At 40.5% G+C, this 23,015-nt stretch overlaps 1 protein-coding gene across 2 annotated transcripts; it reads left to right on the forward strand.

Annotated features, from left to right (window-relative positions):
• The first annotated feature begins 10,514 nt into the window (after window positions 1–10,514).
• Window positions 10,515–20,967, forward strand: CLK4 (CDC like kinase 4). 2 transcript variants are annotated; one of them, XM_054287944.1, is made up of 14 exons: window positions 10,515–10,631; window positions 12,491–12,550; window positions 13,165–13,322; window positions 14,361–14,586; window positions 15,760–15,850; window positions 16,240–16,306; window positions 17,515–17,631; window positions 17,727–17,893; window positions 17,998–18,092; window positions 18,446–18,575; window positions 18,878–18,960; window positions 19,440–19,519; window positions 20,442–20,529; window positions 20,613–20,967. In XM_054287944.1, the coding sequence occupies exons 2-14, from the start codon at window positions 12,497–12,499 to the stop codon at window positions 20,748–20,750; spliced, it is 1,494 nt and encodes a 497-aa protein (XP_054143919.1). In that variant the 5' UTR covers window positions 10,515–10,631; window positions 12,491–12,496; the 3' UTR covers window positions 20,751–20,967. The 2 variants fall into 2 exon arrangements, with proteins under 2 accessions (XP_054143919.1, XP_054143920.1); XM_054287945.1 differs by having other exon boundaries at window positions 10,515–10,624.
• Window positions 20,968–23,015: the final 2,048 nt, after the last annotated feature.

Below are 23,015 nucleotides of genomic sequence, written 5' to 3' on the forward strand. Positions count from 1 at the left end.
GAACTATACATATATAGCTGTTCCTTCAGGCAGAACCATTTCCAAAATGAAGCCATTAAAAGCCTGTTAAATTTCAGATTAATCCAGAGCAATAACCATAAATGTATCTATGCTAAACAACAATGCTAATGTTTAAATGTGTTTCCTAAATGATAATTTTTTCTTCCAATCTGCATATTTTTAACAGGCACAGTGTGACTTCACAGTGGAAATATGGGGTTTTGCTTATCTGAAACCCAGTGCAGATGGATGGGCCCTTTCTTAAAACCTGCTTTTTAAAATTTAAATCCTCACTCCTTTTATAATGAGCCACTAGAGGTTGGTACAGATGAGATTAAAACCTGTGACAATTAATTAAAATATGATTTCTCAATATAATTCCTTATATTTTGGGGCACCTTCCATGAATTTGGGCAATTTTGCAAGTACAAGTTAAAGTAGATCTCCTAAAGTTTATCAATGTTGCAAACTAAACCACTTTTGCAGTACAAAACTTTCAGACCTCAGTGCTTAAAATGGAAGCATAAAGGTCAGATCTAGTTGGGTATTAAGGGCTTAGTGGGAGTGTCAGAAGCACTAAATTATTCTTAAGCCTTTATGTAGTCACACATTTAAAAGGTCTTTTTTTCAGAGGTGCTAAACATCCTCATCTCTTGGGGTGTAGTGAAGCAATTATTGCTTTCTAGAGGTGCATGGCACATTAATCTGTAGTGTTTGATCTCCAGAGACATTCACTGCTCTTTGCAAAATGTCTTGGAGATGAGAGCGCAAAACAAAATGAGTTTAAAACACGGACTTCAGGAGACACGGCTTGTCTTCACAGAATTTTGTAACTGAATGCTATTTAAACAGAAACAATGTAAGCCTTAAGTTGCAGCTGTCAGTGGCATTTCTAATAGATCTGTGGCCTAACCAGGGTGAACAGCTCCTGGCAGGAGTGGGGTTAGAGCCTTGCTTCGCCAACAAGCACCAGTACAGCTGAAAACAAAGAATGACAACTTGGGCAATAAATTTCTTCTAAAAAATGTATCAATATTACATGAAAATTAGGACATATACATGTCCAGTAATCTATTTTTCTTGCTATAAAGGCATAAAGAATTCCTGCCATGCTGAAAAGAAAGGATCACTTCCCACCAAGCACTAAACCACTCTAAAGTGTGCAGTCATTAGACCAACATCTAGACAAGTTACTTGTAGTAAAGTTGTGGCCTTGGCAGCTGCTTGAACTAATGCTACACAGAGAGCAGAACAAAGCTAGACCTGTAGGTCTGCTCTGTTGGTATCAAACCCTAACCTGGGTAATATGTGAATATCACGCAGTCTTGCAGAAGCATTAACTTAGTTTCTGGTTTATAGCAGTATTTTAAAAGACCCAAATACATGAAATCACTTCTGCATCTCTTCCAGTGTAATCAGAATGGTAGCAAAAGTCCCATTTTTCCATGTCTTGAGTGTGCCATCCTGCAATGCAGGGATAGGTGTAAAGCTCAGTGGAAAGCAAGGAGGGAATCGTGTGCCTTCAGCTTGTGTGAGGTCAGTAGATGAACTTGCTCAATGCCTTTTGAAAGACACTTAATTGTATACAGTGTTGCCCTCAATTTCCCATCCACATTGATCACATTACCAAATCAAAGGTGCATGGATATAGGGCAGCTGGGCACAACTAAATTTTCAGGGCAGAAGCTCAAAATGAGTCAAGCATCCAGCACCCTGTGCCCCAGAGTACCCCAATTAGACTTCATTGTTCCCCCTCTTAGGCAATGAACACAATCCTGTTGTACATCTCTGGAAGCTCCCCATGTAGATAGAGCAAACTGTGATCTCATCTTCTGCTGAGATGTCACTTTAAAAAAGTGTGGACAGCTGCTAAAGCACTTCAAATAAGAAACAATTTAAACGTAGAGATATTTTTCTGAGCTCAAGAACACTTTATGATATGGTCAGTGGTGATAAGATAATCACTCACTTAAAATTAAGCCTGTCCCTTCCTGATATCTTGGCTATTTCATCATGTTTTATTGCAATAGTATAATGCACCTTTTTTTAAGCACATGAGCACTGGTTTGCACATGACTTTAAATCCAGTTTAGAACAGAGCTCAGATCACTGAATATGTAATTGGAATTATCAACTGAAAAGAAATGTTAGTAGAAAAAATAGTTATGCATATCAGTGTAAAAATGTTACAGAGTTAACAGTCTCTGGCCTGGCAATGACTGTGTTCCATGGAATGAGACTGATTCCAAGCACAGCAATGTGCCAGAGGAAAAACTCCAATTAATTTTGATGGGCTTTGGAGCAGTCCTGCAATTATTAACTGGAGTACAGTGTTTAGTCATTCATAGGTATTAAACTGTACTGCCAGCTGGTGTAGTCTCTGTGCCAGGTGCAACTCTCAGATGGGAGATGCACTTAATAGGGTGAAAGTCCAGCCTTAGAAAAAGTTTTCTTTGACATTGTTGAACTTTCAACAGCAAATTCAAGGACTAAATCTGATCCAATGAATTAATTCATGTCTGAGTGCAAAATTTTACTTTCTGGCTTTAAGAACCTTTTTCTCTTTTTATACTGGTAGAAATTAGCCATAATGTCTCAAATTACTCTCTCACTGGAAATTAAACCCTCTTTGATTGTGAACTGATTATCTCCATTGTTGTAGTTGCAGAATGGGGTTAGGGAGTGACAAGGAAACAAGGAAGAGCCCCTTTGTTACTGCTCAGACTCAGCTGTGGGCCAAAGCTGTCCTTTCTTTTGTCCTTTGTAACACCACCTGTGGAGTGGAATTCCCTCTGTAGGTGGTGCAGGGCATTCCTGAAGTGTGGGCACCCAGCTCTGGCATGGCAGCACGGGCACAACCAAGGGATGATCTCAAAGGTCAGTGCACATTCACAGCTGAGCCTGCACTCTGCTTTTCTGGGACACAGCCCTTTTGAAGGAGAGAAAGTTCTTGGAAGTTCACCTGAGGCAAAGCCTTCCTTACCCACCCAAGAGAATGATTACAAGAAAATTCTTTGAACTAAAAGAAGTTTTCTGTAGTGGACTTAAAACAGTGAAGAATTTGTTACTTAGTTGACAGAGATTTTAAGATCTAAGAAAATAACTATTTTTAAAATTATGATAAATACTTTGATGGTTATTAACTTTCATATTTCACTGCATGGTGGCAAAGTGGAACTAAATATCTTCTATTAATACCAATGGCAGCTAGGCAGGTGAAGGCAGGAGAGAATAGGGAAATACTGGTGCAGAAAATGTTACCAATAATTTTGGTTTAATATTGGCTAGAGTGTGTCCCTTCCCCTGAAACCACTGTCCCCTGCTCTGTGGAACAGCTGAACCAGTTACCTTGTTAGATGGAACAGATCTGAAGTTTAATCTGGTTTGTATTAATTTCTTTTACAATTCTTTCTGCACATTTTCAGACAGGCAAAAAATACTAAGTACACTAAAGCTAATGCCCGTACAAGGCATCACATCCTGCATTGTTACATTATGCCTGCATAGCTAGGGAGCAGATAGCTTGTACGGCTGGTATTTCATACACTCTGCACGGGTGCAAGACACTGAAAGTCAGGCAGCAGCCTCAGCTGCGGAAAGAAGCTGAGAAAGAGTCACTGTGCCGAGCTCCCTGCCCTGCTCCATGACCAGCACACGCTGGAGTGCTGTAAATTCAGACTGCTCACTCTTCCCTTGATGCCTTTCCCTCCACAGAAGTGGTATTTTGCTCCATAAACAGCTCTTGCAAAATGCCAAAGGAACATTTTTCAAGCTCTCTGCCATACAAAGGCTCTGTATTCATACTCCAGATCTGTCATAACAGAATAAGAGTCCTTCTCTCTTTTCATCCCCATGGCCTTAAAACTGCCAACCCAGATTAATATTGCAGTGTAGCAATGTTCCCAGGCCTCCTAGAATGCAGAAGACTTAGGAGTTCAGAGCTCAGGAGTCCTGTAAGTTAAATATTTGTAAAGGAACCTTCCTTCTAAAAGGTGCAAAGCTCCATCTGATGGAATTTTGAACAGAAAATTACATAGCTACCTTTCAGAGCAACATAACTTCCTCAGTGAGCTATTACTGGTCAGTACTATATCACCACTTTCATTATTGAATTATGCTTCTAAAATTCCAGTCTTTTTGAAATGAATATATGATGGGTTTTTGATGATTGGTCTGTGGGCAAACAGAATAGAGAAAATGGGGGCTGTAGTTTAGGCTGATGACATCATCTGTGTTTCTTTAGCAGCCCAAGCTGGGTTATCACTTACTGTCTGTCCTTGCCTTGAACCAGAAGGAATTGTTCCAATATAATTGTCCAAATTATTAAAACTTAGTGAAAGATGCCCATGCAGAGCTATAAATTCAAGTGCTTCAAAAGTCTGATTCTTACAAAGGTACAAGTACTTCCCTTGGGGGTTTGTCTGTAAAAACGTCATTACTAGTACACAACATAGATGGAAAACAAATTATCCTCTGGCTTCCAGAACTCTTAGCATTCATCAGCTTATAAAGGTGAAAGATCGGATTTTAAGAGTGACTATCAACTATTTAAACTAAACTCCAAGAACATAGTATTTTAAAACTATTAGAATTATACTATTTAGTCATGGACCTAAAAGCACAGAGTAAAAATGGGTAATCAGAACTATCTTTATTTTCAGACTGAGAAATTCAAAGGTTGCAGGACAGGCCCAGAGCTACCTGGGAAGCATGTCCTTTCAAAAAATTACCCAAAAAGATATCGAAATTTTAGTTTTACATTTCTTCTGGTGTTAATCCTTTTTACAGCTGTGCTTAGATAAATGGGAACTAAATTATCACTTTAGGTTTTAAAAATAATCAAGCTAAGAAATAAATTTGACTTAAAAGAGTGGTATGTATTAATCATGTGAGTGATAGCAATGAGGAACTGTGCTTTTCGTGTATCTTTTTCATTAAATTAAAATTCATGTTGTGATCAGCATTTTCAGGTCAAATTGAAATCTCTCTACCATAGAATCACAAAATTAGAATCATTTAGGTTCTAATTTTCCTTAAAGGAAAGGACTTTTAAGATCACCGAGTCCAACTTTTAACCCATCAATAATACTCAAACCATGTAGCTTTGTTAGAAATTCCCAGAATACCAACACTTTATTAATTGCACAGGCAGGAAACAGTAAAGTTACTTGAAAGTGGCTGTTATGATTTTGTGACTGTACATAGATCTTGCAAAATGTTATTGGTAATCTGCATCCTGTAGCCCACATAAACACTGCGAGAATAGCATGGTCATTGTTACGCTTTATAGCTGTTGTGGAAAATGTCTTAACCTGCATTCATGATGATAGTGCCCATCCTACTCCCATGCCTTTTTATACAGTTATGGTAAGATTGTTATGAAATCCTTTTGTCAGTCATGTTCCAGCTAACTTACCTATGTATAGAATTTATATATTAAACCCCCCCTAATTTATACTGTGTTTTAACAGTTTGCCTGAACTGTCTATGGTTTCTAAATTTTGTAATGTGAGTGTCAAATAAGAATAATAATTAAAAAAAAGGTTTGTCTGCGTGGATTTTTTCTTTGGTTTTATACACAGTAAGGATTTCTACAGGATAGGCTGTGAAGAAACTCACATTGCTTTGAAGGAGATGTCCCTGACTCTTCACAACAATTAATGAATATGTGTGTAGGAAGAAACCTGTAGTTTCTGCTCTTTCTCATTTCCACTTTACTGCTTCTCTCTCTATCCTCACACATGCAGTTCAAGCATGTGCACTGCAAGGAAAGGAGACAGATTCACAGTTCCCATAACAAAGTATTTTCCCAAACAGGAATTGTAGAATGGAAACTTCATAATAATAGGAGGAAAAAGCTGAGACTGGGTCTGAGTATTTTTAGTTTGTTTCTATAAAACTCTGTGGTACAACTAATGTTTAAATGTATTCTTTTAATATTTGTTTTGCTGATGGTAATACAAATAATAAACTGAGAGTTGCTACTGAAATGAGGGGCCCATTTCAGTAACAATGTAGAGCAAGAGACATCTTGCTCTACATTGCTTAAAATTCTTTTAAATAAAGAAGAAAGAGGCTTAGTGGTGAAACTTGAGTAGACAGAAGTGGTGGAGTTCCCTTGATGTCACATTTGGCACCTGCACCATGATGGTTCTGTGAGTAACTGCTGTTCAGCACAGCTGGTCCTGCCTGCTGTCACCAAGGGAGAATGGCTGGATGTGAGTGGTGGCACGGGCTCCAAAGCCTGCAGAAGTGGATGTGCAACCTCCTTCCTCAGCAGTGTTCTTACAGTGCCAGAGCTCCTCCTGCCAAAAGGAACTGTTGAGTCATCTGGCTGAATTTCCTGTAAACTGTGGCTTCCCTATGTGAAGCCCCCAATTCTCTATTAGGCTAAAACATTTCAATCCTCAGGAGGCCCAGCTGTGCCACAGAGAGTGAGAGAAGTGCAGTTTCAACCACCCCTGGGAGCTTTTCAGTTAAAGGGAGTGATCAGCTCAGCTCAGCCCAAGGTAAGCCCAGCTGGTCCCTGTGTCACCAAAGTGAAACAAACCCTGCCCTCTGGAGGGAACCCTCCCTGCTCAGTGAATCCCAGCCTGCCCAGGGCAGGGAACCCTCCCTGCTCAGTGAATCCCAGCCTGCCCAGGGCAGGGAACCCTCCCTGCTCAGTGAATCCCAGCCTGCCCGCTGCAGGGAACCCTCCCTGCACTGAGTGAGCTGCCAGGGCTCGGTGTCCCCATTGTCCTCAGCTCAGGACACGCTCAGGGCAGCACAGCCCGTTCCAGTCTGCCACTGGCCACAGCTCAGGTATTACCTGGCCACGCCTTCTCCCCTCCAGGGAATGAACACAAGTGCCCAGGCTTACACAAAGTTTCTGGGTCACTGCCTTTCTAAGAAAAATTCTAATAACTCCTAAAGAGGGAAAATGTGTCCCTAAGCCATAACCATACCTTGTTCCTTTTTTTACCTGGCTTAGTATATTTGCATTTTTTCTATTCTATTGAGTAATCTAAAAAAAAAATCTATTTTAAAATTATTCTCTATAAAAATAAACTCTCATGGAATGGAAATGCAACTGTCAGTGGGTTCTCACTTTGCCTTTCTGCTGATCCACACATCCAAGCTCCTATTATCTCTTTGAATTTACATATGCCACAACAATCTGGAACATTGGCTTCCTTGATCAGTAGTTACAGTGATTTGTGAAATGAATAATATATTTTTGCCTGATGTATCTTCGAAATTCTTGTGGTGGTTTTTCTATCCCCATTCAGTTCAGTCCCTTATAAAGAGACAGTATTGTCATAACTCTGTCCCTGAGCTCCCAAGCAAAGACACAGCTACTCCCACACAGTCGGGGGAACCTAAGAAAATCTCTGTCAGTGTAAAAAACAAACCATGGAACTGCAGAAATCCATAAACAACTAAAGACAAAGCACAAATACTAATCAGCCACCCTCTGACACCAGAGGGAGGAAAAACAAAACCAATACATCTGTAATTAAAAGAAAGCAAGCACAGTACTGGAAGTACTGAAAGTCAGGAATTTTTGGCTCTGCCTCTGAGTTTTTCTGAGGCTTTGGGGAAGGCAGACAACCCTTGCTTTAAATTTTGTATCCAAACAATGAGAAAACTCAATAAGATGTATATCTCCTGAAGAGCTGCTGTGAGGATGGATCACCTCCTGCGGCAAGACATTTGAAAGAGGAACCTTACAAAATTGCATTTTGAAGGAAATGGTTTGAATGTATCTTTTCATACACTCACAAATGTGTCCCAGCAGCACAGTAACACTGAATTGTAATGTACTGTGCTGTACAGAGCAATCTAAAACATAGCTGCATTGTGTGCTGCTCACTCCACAAGCTGTGCACACATTTGGCATTGCAAGTCTAATTAAAGAAGGATATCTCTCACATAAACAAAAGTAAATACAATAAGGGCTGACAGCACAAGGGGCTGTAACTGCACTCAAATGAATTTCCTGAGTTTTGTAAAGACTGAATTTCTCTAGTTTGATTCTTCATTGTTCTTCACTTCATCCCTGACTTAAAAATGGCCATTTCTAGAGGGACTGTCACTTTGCTGCTACCTACCTAGCCTGGCCATAGGCAGCAAATTTCTCCTGACTTCATCCTTCTCTGAGACACCATCTAAACTCCAGCTGACATTCCTCCAGTGCTGTGTCTCCACTGCCACCTCCTGAACAGGAAGGAAAATTAACTTCTTCCAATCCTGCTTTTCTTTTGAATGTCTGCAGAGGTGGTTTTGAAAGTGCTTTGTTCAGCACACAGAGCAGGAGCTGAAACTGCTTTGCAATCTGTCTAGAGAGGCTACATTCTATAAATCCATTGTAAGGCTTTTACTTCAGAGGGAAATTTCTTTATGTATATCTGATATGAAGGTGGTTTAACGTTTATACACTGCTTTTCTTCTTCAAAAAGGTCCAATTATTCACTTCTGATAGGTTTATCCTTCTTTCAACTGTCAGCTGAAAGCCTCTGACTGAAACCAGTAAATTTTTACAGCTCCCATTCATTCTGTTTTCACAATGCACAATAATTATTTCTACCTTTTCTATTCCCAGCTGAAGGTCCTTATTCCTAACAGGAGAGAACCAAAATATCCTAGAACCAAAATTTTCCTACTTCCAAAGGTAGTCAGTTCTGAGAGTCTCTTCTGCATTAATTTCCTTTTTCCCACTAAATGTGATTTCCCAAAATTGTCCCTGAACTGCTATACTGTGTTAGAGGCCCTGTCATTCATTTATAAGGGGAGAGGAAATTAGCAAAGTAAAACCCAGTAAAAACTTAGAAGAGGCAGCAAGGCAAGAAAGGCAGATCCTGTCACATCCCATCTTCTCTCCCTGCCAAGAATACCAGCCACTGGTTTGTCATCAGCCTTCCAGCAAGAAACTTTCCATAAAATCCAGATGCTCTTCCTAGACACACCTCTTGGATTAAGGAATTAGAGAAAAATTGTAATTATGTGGTACAGTTGGTTAATATCAGGTACATGGATATTTCTGCCTCTTCACAGGTGGATGTTCACTCTCTGTAAATTTAATTTCATGCTTCTATCTTTTTTCTGCTGCTTGCAGTCTGAGAGAATTCCTCAGTATCAGTGGATGGTGGGAAAACTCTTAATGCTTGGCAGATATTACTAGTTTTTTATAAATAATAACCAATCATTTAGGTGCTAAATGAGAAACAGTGAAGCAATGGCACCAAAGGCATACTTGGCAATAACAGATTTGGTATACAACATGAATTACGAGGTTAAAAGATTTTTAAAAATACAGAGGGCAACAAACAGGTGTCAATGCTCTGTATCTTAGTTTCTCATCTTAAAAAAAAAGAAAGAAACAAGAAAAATATCCAAGAAGAGGAACAGAATTTCCACTCTAGTGCAAACCAGGTTTAAATGGTCATCTTACTCTTATTGGCAAATGAATTTAAATGACAATTTTAAAATCACAAATGCTCTTATTTTAGAACAATTTACTAATGTTATTTGGGACTAACTTTAAAAGGACAATGGCACTCATTAAATTATAAGTACATTATACCTTAGCTATTCTGGATTTTGCTTTAGCTGCAAAACCTTACTGTAGTAGAGGTAACACTTGCTAAAATTATTCTGGGGAGGTGCCTATAAGTCCAGGAATTTTTCAATTTACCCATTAACCATCAGAGATTGCTATTTTCCCCAGACTGCTATTTTCCTCCAAGTAGGGAACGAAAAAAATCCCAAGCAACCATGAGTAGAATTTTCAGTTCACCTCAAAATTGCTACTTTCCCCCATGGTGAGCTCCTAAATCTGAAGCTTGCCTTTCAGTTCGATTTTCCCTATTTTGGGGTATGCTTTTCTTTACTTTGCAACAATCTCTTTGGATTTATTGAGTTCCGCAGGATGAGGGCAGGAGGGGCTGGTGATGCCGAGTTTCCCGGAGCAGTCCAGCGCTAACCCCGCGCTCCCTCAGGCCCGGGACGCGGGGTTGGCCCTGATCCGCCATCCCACATCCCACACTGAGTCACGGCCGAGGGGACACTGCCGGCCTGCAGGCTCCAGCACATAAAATATTTTATTGCGTTTTTATTGCTTTTACACACAAACGCCTCGCACAGAGGACTGTGAGCATGAACCCAGGCCTAACTGCGGGATCACCAAACTGCTTAAACGCTGCGTTTGGCGAGTTCATTAGAAGGAATTAATTGGCGGTTGGGGCTAATTGGTGATTTCTGCACTACTACACGCGTTTGATGAGGAGAGGAGATCTGGAGTTGCCTGTGAACTCGCCTTCCATGTTTGAACTCCTCCATGAGGATGGCTTAGAAAGATTTGGGCAAAGATGCCCAGCGGGCGGGATGGGGTGGCACAGGACCCGCCCGACTCGCCTCAGAGCTGCCGCCATGGCGGCGGCACCGCCTCAGGGGCGGGGCGCGGGGGCGGAGCCGCTCCTCGGTCTCCCGCCCTGCCAGCCCTTACGCCGTGCGTCTGACGTCAGAGCGCACAGACGCCGCGAGAACGAGGGAGAAGGGGGAAGCTGCCTCTCCGCGTTCGCAGCCGCCATTTTGTCTGTGCGCGCAGGGCGGACACGGAGCTCGCTCGCATTCTGTTCCAGTTGTAAGTGGTGAGGGCCGCCCTTCTTCGTTCTCTTTTCACCTTCGCTTTTTTCCTCTGTCCTTTCTGTTTCCAGGGGGAGGGCGAAGCAGCGGGGAAAACGGAGGGGAGGCAGGGTGGGGGGTGGGGTGGGAGAGCTGCTTGCGTTGTCTCCGCGGCGCGGGGCGCATCAGACGCTGCTTCAGGAGGGTTGAGGGGGGAGGAGGATTCTCGGCACAGCAGCTCTGCCGGGGTCTCTGCGGAGAGCTGGGCGGGCGGAGCTGGGCTCTCCCGGCCCGGCCGTGCCTGGCGCCCGCCCAGGTGGCGGCGGGGCCCGGCCCTTCCTCCCCCGCCGGCCCCGGGCACCTCCGGGGGAAGGCGGCCTGGAAACGGGCTCGGTGCCCTGGCTCGGGGTGGCGGGTGTCCCCTCCAGGATCTGCACTATCGGACTTTGGCCATCCCGAAGGAATTAAGTCTTTGACCTCCTCCGCCTGCCAAGATTTTGAGGAGAGGCATTTGGAAAGTGCTGTGTAGGCAGCTTACCTTACGGCGGGGCTTTCGTAGCCCTCATGTGCCTGGGTCTGTTCAAAAGGGGAATGGCTCCTGCCTGAGCAGCCGTATGGCAAAATGTGGGAGTGAAAACTGCCTGCGATATGGATTAGTTCCACATGCTACAGGAATGCATATGTTCGTGGCAGCTGTCAGTATTACATAAGTGAAGTTCTTCGGCGCATAAAATCAGATAGAGCACCGTAGTTAGAAAATTTTAAGGTGGCTTCTAGCGTAAAATGGATTCAGACCGATTCTGGCAATTTCCTCCTCATTTAAATTTACTTGGCTCCTTTAGGGACAAAATTTGTAATTTTTGTTTTAATTTCACTAAAGCTATGTGCATTTGATTGTAGTTAAGCAGCAGTTAGTCTTCAAGCATTTTCTCCAGCTTCCTATGTCAAATATCCATCCCTGCCCCCAAGCCCTGCTCTGCAGGACGATTTAATGGTGATTTTATTTAGATAGTTAATTACAGAGCTTTAGTGCAGCCTGCCTTCCTCCAAGTAGGGGAAAAAAAATTCTCAAGCAACCAAAAGTAGAATTTTCAGTTCACCTGTAACTGAGTATATGTGTTCAGAGCTCTGCACCTCAAGAGTAACTGAAACCTGAGTGTGCTTCAGAACCTGAGTTATGTAAGATGAAAATACAGGAAAATAGCTTTGGAGCTGTGTAAGAAGAGAGGAAATTAAAGCACGTGAATGAAACACCAAGTCGGTTTAAATTTTTCAGGTGGTTTTGTTAGTCATTTGCTACATTAGTATTTTTTGGTTTTTTTTTAAATCTCACAAGTGAGTAAGATTTTTGTGAATCATGCCTCACCCAAAATATGTACAAGGCACATATTTTGTACAGTTTGTTAATATGTTTTTGATTTTTAAAACATTGTTGCAGATGTCTGTCGTTTTATGAGGTTTTTTTTTAATTACCAGTCTCTCACTGATCTTCTGAAAATATCAAAAAAGCGGGTTTTTTTCAGAATAGGCCTGTTATTTGCATGTTCTAGGAGTTTCCAGCTTAATGCCTTCTGTTTGTATGGAGGCATTGTTCTCTGTAAATTTACGCGGATTTGCACAATTTACACATGATTTACAGGCATGATTTTTCTACTCGATTGCTGTCACTGTCTCTAAACTACTGTTCTCACTGTCACTGCTTACTGCAGAAACTTTTTATCATCTTACATTAATTCATTCTTTGGGCTATACTGGAATAGATATAGAAGGTTATTCTTACTTTCAAAAAACTCCTGCTGCAGATGAATAAAAAAAAAAACCAGTTGGTTTTGTTACATTCTTTAATTCTACAGCCGTGTTTTACTTTGCCTGTTTTTTTTTCCAGTTGTGCATGTACCTGTTTGAACAAAGAATTCCTGCACCTAACATCCAGCAAGAGAAGCTGGTGGGTTTTGTCTTTGGCACATCAGCTGAACTGTAGCACACCCGCAGTCCTGCATGCTGATAGGGTGCAAAAGTTGTGACTTGGCTCCAGGTGCTCCAAAATTGTGTTAATCCATCACAGTTCACAGTGATGGATGCTAAAAGTGACTGTGTCCTGGTGTTCTGTAAATAGCTTAGTGAGAGAAGTTTTTAGACTGATTGTGCATTCTTGATTTTCTGTAGTAACTTTACAATTCAATAGGAAGACCTAAATCCAGGTTTTCTTGTTAGAGGATGTTTGGAGAGGAAGGCTTCTTCCAACAGGAGGCTCTTTTAAGGATACTATTGTGCTTAGTCACTTGAGAGTTTATTTCAAACAGGCTTTAATGACATGTTTGAAGCTATTAAATGAGGATGAGTTGGCCTATTTAGTCTTGATTTGTGTTTCATAACAGCGTTAGTGTTGGGATGAGGGAGCTGGGTCTGCTCGCCAAACCCAAATAATGGGGGGAGGGAGCTGAGGACAAATGGCCCTTTTTAGTTCTGTCATGCTTGATCAAACCACCATTGTTAACTTGTACCTACATGGGTGTTTGTTGATTTTTAAATAATTATTATTATTATTGTATTTTGCAGTGGGAGATGAGGCATTCAAAGCAGTCCCATTGTCCTGAGTGGGACGACAGGAGGAGCTGGGATCAGAGGAAGCACAGCAGCAGCCGCAAGCGCAGGAAGAGGTCCCACAGCAGTGGCCAGGAGAGCAAGCACTATAAACCCAGTCGGGTTTCAGAAAGGTATAGCACTCTGAACTGAGTAGTGCAAATGTTTCTTACCATGTCTAAATAAATGTGTTTTCAGGGTAGGAGTTTCTGAATGCCCAGAGTTGTCAGTTCCTTTTGGTGTGGCTCACTTAAGACAAGCCTGATAGGTAGTTGTTAACACAGCACCTGAACCATTAAATAGAAATTGTTGGATAAAACAAGTAAATGTTACTAGTTTGTCTCAGTGATGTCAGTTAAATATTGATATTGAATACAATCAGTATTAAATTTCAATGAAAAGAATGTCTTTTAATTTAATGTGAACAAAAGGAGGAGAAGGTTTGTTTAATCATTTAATGCAGTGGTAAGTATGAATCTCTCTTACTAATTTGCAAGTGATTTGTGTTTTCTCCCACACTGCTTTCACTGGAAAGATGTATTTTCTGTTTTGTCTTCGTTTTTTTTTTCCCCTTGAAAAGATCCAATGGAATTCTTTTAAAAGCTCATACCCATGCTTATTAAAATGCTGGAAGGAGTAGGCGTACAGCAGTCAGGGAACTCTGTGCCTCTCAGCAGCTTTCTTAATGGTCTGTTTTCTGTGCAAAAGATCCTTGTTCCAGATCCTCTGAGGTTTTAATGTTGGTTGCAGAGCACTTAGAACAGTGCTGCTTCTCTGAGTCTCCAGGTTTTATTTAAACCTGGAGCTTTGAAAGTATAGAAGGGATGATTTCTGTATTGAAGGTGGTTTGTCATGTGACTTCTAAGGTTGTAATGAAGCTGCTCAGTATATTTTAGGAAGTGTTTCTCCTTTTGAAGTCTGAGTTTCTTACTATGCAAACTGTGGTCAGATCATACATTGTTCATGAGGATGGCTGCCATGTATTTGAGACTGCCAATGTTGTTAAATCCCAATAAAGTAACATCAAAAGCTCCACTATTTGTGGGGAGGGAGTCAATTAAAAAAGATTTATGCTGTAAAGACAGATACTGTGTAACTCAGCTCAGGTCACTTATCTTGTTGGAACCTCAAGTTTTTGAAGTGGAGAACATTCACTTAAAATATATTTTCAGTCATTATTTGGACGATAGAGCCATAAATGAAAGAGACCATCATGACCGGAGATATGTTGAGGAATACAGAAATGACTTCTGTGAAGTGTATGACCACAGGCATTATCACAGAGACTATGAAAAGAGTCACCATCATCACTATAGCAAATCCTCTGGTCGGAGCAGGAAAAGTAGTCATAAAAGGAAGCATAAGAGACATCATTGCTCCAGTCACCAATCGCATTCGGTATGAGTAATTTTTAACTTTATTATTCATGAATTAGTGGTAATAGACTTCTTAAATGAGTGCTAGAGCTGCAATTCCTGATCCACGGTACTTTTAAGAAATACATTATTAAAAAAGGATTTGTATTTATTTGAGTCTGTTTGTGGAGCATGTGAATATGTTGTTAGTTGAGATTCTTGGATCGTTGTTGGGAGGGGGGTGGGACCATCAGTACTAGCTGTACACTGGGAATGTAGGTGGTTGGTAGTCACAATCACTGGGGTTGATCTGAAAAATGTTACCTTGAAATTGAAGACAGGCAGCTGTCCTTTTTTAAAGTACAGTTGTCACTTAGCTTTGCAGCATAGTGAACTCAGTTTTTTCAGGTAGATTCTGAGATGCTATCCGCCCTATTGCTAAAAATAATTGAGATGACATGCCTTTTTAACATGAATTGAAAGTATGAATGTGCATGTCTGGTAAATGGATGTGAACAATTTTACACCTAATTCCAGAAAGCTTTGATATGCCCTGTGCCCAGCTAATGGCACCTAATGTCTTAGGGGATGGGATAAGTTTGCTGCTTGCCTTCTTTGAAGGTGCTCTCAGAATTTCTCATGATTGCCATGATGCCCACTGATGCATCTACAGTTCCAGGTGTTTTATACCAGTTTTCTGCAGTAGAACTGCAGGCTGTATTAGATTATATACTGCAAATTAAGGACTTCAGAGTAATTTTTCTCCCCTCTCTAAACATGGGGGAAGTAAAATTGTTTACATGAGTGGATGTTTTAGGAATAGAAACATTTCACCTGACTGAATGCTTAGGTATGTACATAAATACTGGTTTCTGCAGTTTGCTAGCAAAGAATTAGAAGTAGCAGTGTTGCAGTCTTAATCTGTCTTCAATTAAGCCACTGTTTGAGAGACAAAATTGTGTTGTTTTTTTTTTCTGTTGCTTGTATCACTTTAAGTATTTATCTGAAAATCTGTTCCTTGCCATGTTTTTCTTCTGTAACATAAACTGTGCCCTGTGAATTTCTGGGGACTGAATTTGAAATTGCTCCTGCCAACTGTTCGTGGCCTGGTGTGTAACTGAATGCCTGAATATCTCCCCGCTGAATGAATTGCGTATTCTGCCCTGAATTCACTCTGATATATTGATTGGCTGGACGATCTTGGTGCCGTTCCCAGAAGAGTCACCGAAGGAAAAGATCCAGGAGTGTAGAGGATGATGAGGAGGGTCACCTGATCTGTGAAAGTGGAGACGTTCTAAGAGCAAGATGTATAGAACATTTTTCAACACTTTTAAAAAACTTTTCAGAAAAAAATCTGTTTAGAATAGTATGTCAGAGGAGGGGGGCTAAAGAAATCTCATTGCTCTTTTTGTTCTGTTTTTTTTTGTGCTTTTTTGTTTTTTTGCATATCTTCTTTTCTGTAGAATTTAAATACTGTGTTCAAAAAGTTCCAATAAGTAAGTGAACTTGAGATTAGAACAAGAGATAGTTTTTTTGGCTAACTGTTTTCATGACTCCTGTCCAATAAAATAATGCATTCTGATGCTGAAATTTAAAGTAATTATGCTTTTGTAATGGCACATTTTAAAATCTACATTAATATGTTCATTCTCCTTTAAGTAGTTGTATAATTCTAACTTATGTTTGTTCTTTTTAGATGAAATTGTTGCGACTTTAGGAGAAGGAGCTTTTGGAAAAGTAGTGGAGTGCATAGATCATGATATGTAAGTGTTGGGTTATCTTTATCAGTGGATCTCATGATAAAAGATACTTAGATCAGAAATTAAAGCTCGAGGACATTTTATTTAAGAGAATGTTGCAGCCTGAATGCCCTTTTTAATGATTGAGAACTCTGTTTTGTTTCATTTTTCTGTTTCTATTAAGTGTTGCTGCTGTAACTGGAGAATGTGAGAGCAGCTGAGGAGTGCAGAAGTAGTTTGGGAGACTTATAAAGGTGGTACAGTGACATACTGAGAGAGTAGTTCTGGCTCTTAGTGGAAGCAGTTTCTGGAAAGCAGTCGCTTGGAATTGCTTGAGCTCTAAATTGCTATCCTCAGTTTTCATAATCAAAATTATCCTTTAAAGTTTTTTTGACTCAACAGTAACCTAGTATGGAGTACTTTTTTAATTAAATTATTGCTTCCATGTGAGGGGCATGTCTGGTGAAGGAGAAGAAACCTTAACTGTATTTCCATTAATTCTGTATGTTCTAGCAGTTGTTAGAACTCAGACTATTTTACATGTATGTTTTATATCATCAGTTTTATGACGTAGTTTTCATGCTTTTTTCTCAACCTTTGGTTTGTTCGTTCTGTCATTTCATAAGTGAAGTCTGTTCTGGAGTTTGAGGCCATGTTGTGAGGGCAGAGAGTGTTCTGAAGTTAGAATTGAAAGAGCTCTGCAGAGACAAAAGTTGTCTAAGAGTGAATGGGACAGAAGGAGCTGTGTCTGTGTTCCGGTCAAGTAACAGCCCTACAGTCTGAATGCAGGCAGGCATAAACTGCTCATAATCCAAACTTCAGAAATTACTCAATTCCCCTGATTCCATAAGAACGCTGGAAAAGAGCCAGCACAAGTTGAGCAAGTTGCAGGAAAAAAAAACACCCATCAAATATTTGTAGCATTTTTGTTCAAATGAAAACTTTGTTAATTTTTTACTCATTCTGCTTCAGATGAGATGATAACACTGAGAAGTCATTAATAAAGCATGTACTATAAGTATTTGAGAAAGGAAAGATCAGGATTACTTTTTTTTTATAAAACCTGTTCTGGTTGAGTGCAGCATGCTTAAATCAAATTCCCCTAATCCAACTCATAATTCTCCATGACCTTTAATCTTCCTGTGTTCCTTTTATTAAAATCAAGCTGCTTTGGGGTTGTGGGTATTTAACAATAATTGATTCAGCTTGCTATGCTTTACTTTCTTTCCAAGGAGAGGAATGCATGTAGCAGTTAAAATAGTGAAAAATGTTGGTCGGTACCGGGAGGCAGCCCGTTCAGAAATACAGGTGTTGGAACACTTGAACAACATGGATCCAAGCAGCAATTTGTAAGTATGAAATTTGAGTAGTCAGCATACCAAGGATTTGGGGAAGGTGATTTATTTAATAGATTTTCTTTTGTTTTCTTTATTTCTCTTTTAAGCCGCTGTGTCCAGATGCTGGAGTGGTTTGATCACCATGGCCATGTTTGTATTGTTTTTGAGCTACTGGGGCTCAGTACTTATGACTTTATTAAGGAAAACAGCTTTCTGCCATTTCATATTAATGACATCAGAAACATGGCCTATCAGATTTGCCAGTCTATAAACTGTAAGTAAATTTCAATACTCCTTTAAAATATATGGGGGTGTTTTGGTTTCTCCTTGAATTTAATGTGTAAATTATGGAATACTGTTCTCTTTTTTTTCTTGTAGTTCTACACCATAATAAACTAACTCACACAGATTTGAAGCCTGAAAATATCTTGTTTGTGGAGTCTGATTACATAGTGAAGTACAATGCCAAAATGGTAAGTTTGTTCTTTGTTTCACCCAATTTGAGTTGCACTACTTCTGTCTTCATTGAAACTTCTCTTAAAAAAGGAAATAACAAGTGACTGAAGTTAACTTAAGGTTAACAAAAGAGGAAAAGAATTCTTGTTACTGTGAATGGTCTTTGCTCAGCTGTTTTGGGTATTGAGATTAAATCACTTTGTTACCCACTCTTTTTTCTTGAAGCATTGAGCTGCACAGGAATTAAAGTATTTGGAGGAAGTGTTTTGTTACACATTCTATGCTGGCTGGTACTTTGAGGATAATGTGATAATGCCTTTTGCCCAAGCATGCTTTTGAAAAGTATTAACAGCACTTTGGTTTCTTGCAGAAACGAGATGAGCGCACTTTAAAAAACACCGACATCAAAGTTGTTGATTTTGGAAGTGCGACTTTTGATGATGAGCATCACAGCACATTGGTGTCTACAAGACATTACAGAGCTCCTGAGGTTATTTTAGGTCAGTAAAAACTCTTGAACCTTCCGAAAGTTCATTGCAGTTCATTCAGATGTCTTTACTTTATAAAATGGAGTAGTTGTCCATGGTTCTGGTAATCAGTTGCCTCTCAGGTGGTGGGGGTAAAATTACTGAGAGTAAACAGTAAAAGAAATAGTCTAAAACCAGAAACGAGCAGCAGGGTTTGAGGAGGGCATGGGGAGTGAGTTGGGCATCAGTAAATGTGTGGAAATGGACATGTGCTTTGTGGGTTACACATTTTGAGAATATACTAAGAAGTAAAACAAACTTTGCCTTTTTTGCAGCACTGGGATGGTCTCAGCCGTGTGATGTGTGGAGTATTGGTTGTATTCTGATTGAGTATTACCTGGGATTTACAGTGTTTCAGGTGTGTATGTAAGCTTAAATAGAACATGTTTGTTACAGTCTACTGACTTTAATCTTTTAATGACATGCACTTAACTGTGTAAAAGGCAGAACCCCATGGGCTTTTAAGGATTATATAGGTGAGATTGGAAAACCAGCATCCATACAGGAAAATGTTACACGTTGGATATCTCCTTCAGAGTATCTAAGATGATCTTTCCTGGCATTTTGAGTGAAGAAGACTGTCATGTTACTGCTGGAATTAAGAGTAAAGAAAACACTTGTACAATACTTGGTTTGTGAACCTTTGTTCAAGGGTCATCCTCACTGTGGAAAATGTTATATAATCTACATTGCATAATCTGTTTTTAATAATTGAAAGTGGCAAAGTTTAAAGATATTGTGACAGTGCTCTGGTAAAAACTAGTTTGCAGCTTGTTGTTACCAAGTGGCTCAGAGGAGAAAAATGTGCTAAGTGCTTTCATTGCTTTTTCCACACAGACTCATGATAGTAAAGAACACCTGGCAATGATGGAAAGAATACTGGGGCCTCTGCCCACTCACATGATCAAGAAATCCAGGTATGCTCATTGTACAAGTGCTAAGTTGCCTGATATTTTTTCTTACAAGGGAAATTGCGAAGTTGCCGTTGTAAGCTGTGAGTTCTTGCAGATCAACAGAGATTCATAGGCAACCTTAATTATTTGACAGTAGTCCTCTTTTCTCATTTTGGTATGAATTGTCAGCCTCTTGAACTGTAACTTGGGTATGGATATTTCTAACTCTTTAAAGCTAAGTTTGGCATGGTCACCACAACAGTATTAGACATAAATTTTTTCTTTAAACTCTCAGAATGAAGAACATGTTGTCGTCACAATATTTATTGCGAGGAAGAAGAGGGTCCTTGCTTGCTCATACAGCTGTCATTCTCTTTTACTGCCCCTCCATATCCCTCAGACATGTGCTTCAGTGATCTTTTTCACTTCCTCAAAGATAACTCCTTGCAGCAGGAGTTTCTCACTTCCAGGGCAAGGAAAAGGAGCCAGCACAGGGTTCTCCCTGACCCCTCTATGTCCAAAGTTCTGGGATTTGATGGTTCATTTTCTTTCTTACGTAAGCTGTCCTCTTGCCAGCTCATGTAGATAATTCTGTAACTCATGTTAGAGTAGAATTCCAATAATTCTGGGTTGGATAATGTATGTGTTTGTTACGACTGTCCAGTTGATTATAGTGCATTTTGAAAACCAGGAAATAGCTTGGAAAGCAGCAATTGCAATAGGTTCAAGTAATTAAAAAAAATAGCTACTGTGTTCTAATTATTGTGGCAGCAGTAATAAAAACCCAGCAGATCTCTGTGAGTAAATGCACACTAAAAAAAAATGTTAGCTCCCAGATGCAGAGATACATGCAGGAGCACTTAATGGTGTTTTAAAGCTTCTTGGAAAAGCATCTGCTTGCTGTGTGCAGTGACACCAACTTGCTGTTACTCCCCTTGTCCTGCAGGAAACATTATTTTCACCATGACCAGTTGGACTGGGATGAGCACAGCTCTGCGGGCCGGTATGTCAGGAGACGCTGTAAGCCTCTGAAGGTAGGAGCAGCATTTTTATTGCTCTGCTGGACTGCAGTTCTGAAAGCTCTCTCTAAAATACCTCCTGCTTTTTTTCTTTTCAGGAATTCATGCATTGCCAAGACACAGATCATCAAAGTCTGTTTGACCTTGTTCGCAGAATGCTGGAATATGACCCAGCCAAAAGAATTACTCTTGATGAAGCTTTGCAGCATCCTTTTTTTGATCCATTAAATAAATAAATTCAAAGATCTTCTATGCTTCTTCAAGGAGATTTCCTAGACTGTGTCAGTCAGTCAGCAGAGGTTGCATGAAACTTTTGTAAGCTTTAAATTATTTTGTACAGTTAAGTCTGTAAATAATTACATATGTTTTGTATAACTGTTATGTTTACCTTGTTGAGCAGTTGTAGTCTTATGAGTATCAAAGTGAAAAATAAAAGTGATTTTCATTTTTGAAGGCCTGCACCTCTCCTTTTACAGATGACGCTAGTGCACCCTCTGACTGTAGGTGAGGAGTCTGAGCTAGCTGAAAGAGTTCTGGAAACGTTCCCTAAAACTTCCTTTTGTTAGTCTAAAGGAAAGATCCAGCTAGTTATTCTGTATGTAACAGTTCAATGGCATGTTGAAACACGCTTGGAAACAGTGTATACCCTAAGTAGGTAGCTTTTGTGGGTCACCTTTTTCCCAGTTTTTCTGTTACATGGTGTGCCTGCTAATTAACTCTTGGAAACTTGTCTGATGCCTTCAGTTTCATGTATTCATAGCTAATTCTTTTAGTTAAGATCTGTAAAGTAATATTGAAAATTTCCTATTTTCAGTATTGTTCCTAGTCATTAAAGATGAACATTTTCATAAGTTTTTAGACTGTACATTGAGACTGTACAGGATGGAGGTGGCCGGGTTCTCAATTGTGGTTCCTGAACTCTGGTACTGATTTGAGAAGAAAATGGTGCAACTTTCCTAGAGCCATTAATATACTCTGGTAGTTTTGGGGTTTCCACATCTATAAGATGATGGTTTTCACTCCAACTCCCTTAATCCATTTGACACTCTATGGGTGGCTTGCTGAGTAGTGGGAAGGGAGCCTTCCATGGAAAAGTTCATTCTGACTGTAATAAGCAAGTTTTGGCTATTTATTTTAATCTTGACTTTACTGCACAAGCCTTTCTTCAAAGGAAGGAAGCTAAATTGTTTTGCCTCCACAGGAGCCCGACTCCAGGTTTTGTGCTTGCTGAGTTAGCCCTAATACACAGTAAGGTTTTCAGCTGATGTCGAGGAGGCTTCATTTGCAAGAGGCTCCAGACGTGCATATCTGAGCTGGGAGTAGAATAGAGCTAGGCCAGGCTTTGAAAGCTTATCTTCTGTTACTAGTGCCACCTCCTGGGCTTGATTGCAGCTCATCACAGCCACCTCCTTTCCTTGGATGTTGGTGTTGATGACGTTGTTTCTGCTTGGTGTGACAGAAAATGTAACAGTCTGTGCCATGCAGGTCCGCTCGGTGGGGCTGAGCAGGAGGAGAGTAAATTCCTTCTCCCCACAGCACTTTCCATCCCACAGCCACAGAGGCAAAGCAAGGACTTGGCTGAGTGTATCAGCTGAGCAATGCAAATCAAAGGCAGATGGGGGAGAAAAGTTTATATGCTGCTATAACAATAAAACTGTAACCATAAAACAGTTCTATGGAAATTAGGGAAAGATGGTGTGCTCTTGCTTACAGAGTGCTTCTAGCTGTTGATGTAGGTACTGAAATTTGTTGTGCTTGGTAAAGGAGATACAGCTTAGCTCTGTCATAAAGCTATCTTTAAATTGACTTTTCTTCCAGTAAATTTAAAAGCACTGTTAGGATTAATGTAGCACCTGCAGCAAGGTGCCAAGAGCTTTTGCAGACCTTGCAGTATGTACACAAGTGTTGGTTTGCAGGCACACACACGAGCCAAGGCCCCTGGGCTCCCCAGGGAAGCTGTGTGGGGCTCTGGGCAGCACCCTGGGGCAGGGTCTGGTGCTGCAGGGCTGCCCTCGGTGCTTCTGTCTTTAGTAGGGGGTGGATTTTTATATGCACACACCACCACACCCCTTTGTCATCTTCATACTTGAAGTTGGCAATCTTTGCATGTTTGGATCAGCTATAGCTGTTAAATAAATAGAAGAGCATTCCCATCTATTTCTGCACTTCAGATTTTCAGGTATTGTACTTGCACAATATGGTTTTTGACTGGGTCAGCCAGGCAGACCAGACTAACAGTGTGCATTTCCATAGTGCAGCAGCCACACTTTTTAACTAAACAAAGAGGACAAGAAAGAATAAAATTTTAAGTGGACAGCCCAGGCTTCATCACTGAAGTGCAGTGTGGGATCTAGGGCTCCAGAAGCTGAGGGAAGAGTTGAGCTCAGGGCTAAACTGGATGGGAAATGAGTGGATTGCTGGGGCAGGAACTCATTTGCTGCAGGAGTGATCAGCCCTGCCTGTTCCTTCAGTGGGCATCAGGGCTGCCTGGAGGGCTCGGC

The sequence above is a fragment of the Melozone crissalis genome, unplaced genomic scaffold (assembly GCF_028551555.1).
Source record: "Melozone crissalis strain CALT ecotype California unplaced genomic scaffold, PUWL_Pcris_2 ptg000061l_1, whole genome shotgun sequence".
Taxonomy (NCBI): domain Eukaryota; kingdom Metazoa; phylum Chordata; class Aves; order Passeriformes; family Passerellidae; genus Melozone; species Melozone crissalis.

Excerpts from the sequence above, each read along its gene's own strand:
- CLK4 (XM_054287944.1), top strand. The coding sequence starts at position 12,497 with ATGTACCTGTTTGAACAAAGAATTCCTGCACCTAACATCCAGCAAGAG. Across the intron at positions 15,851-16,239 it reads AGACGTTCTAAGAGCAAGAT|ATGAAATTGTTGCGACTTTA; the intron begins GTATAGAACATT and ends TGTTCTTTTTAG. Across the intron at positions 16,307-17,514 it reads GAGTGCATAGATCATGATAT|GAGAGGAATGCATGTAGCAG; the intron begins GTAAGTGTTGGG and ends TTTCTTTCCAAG.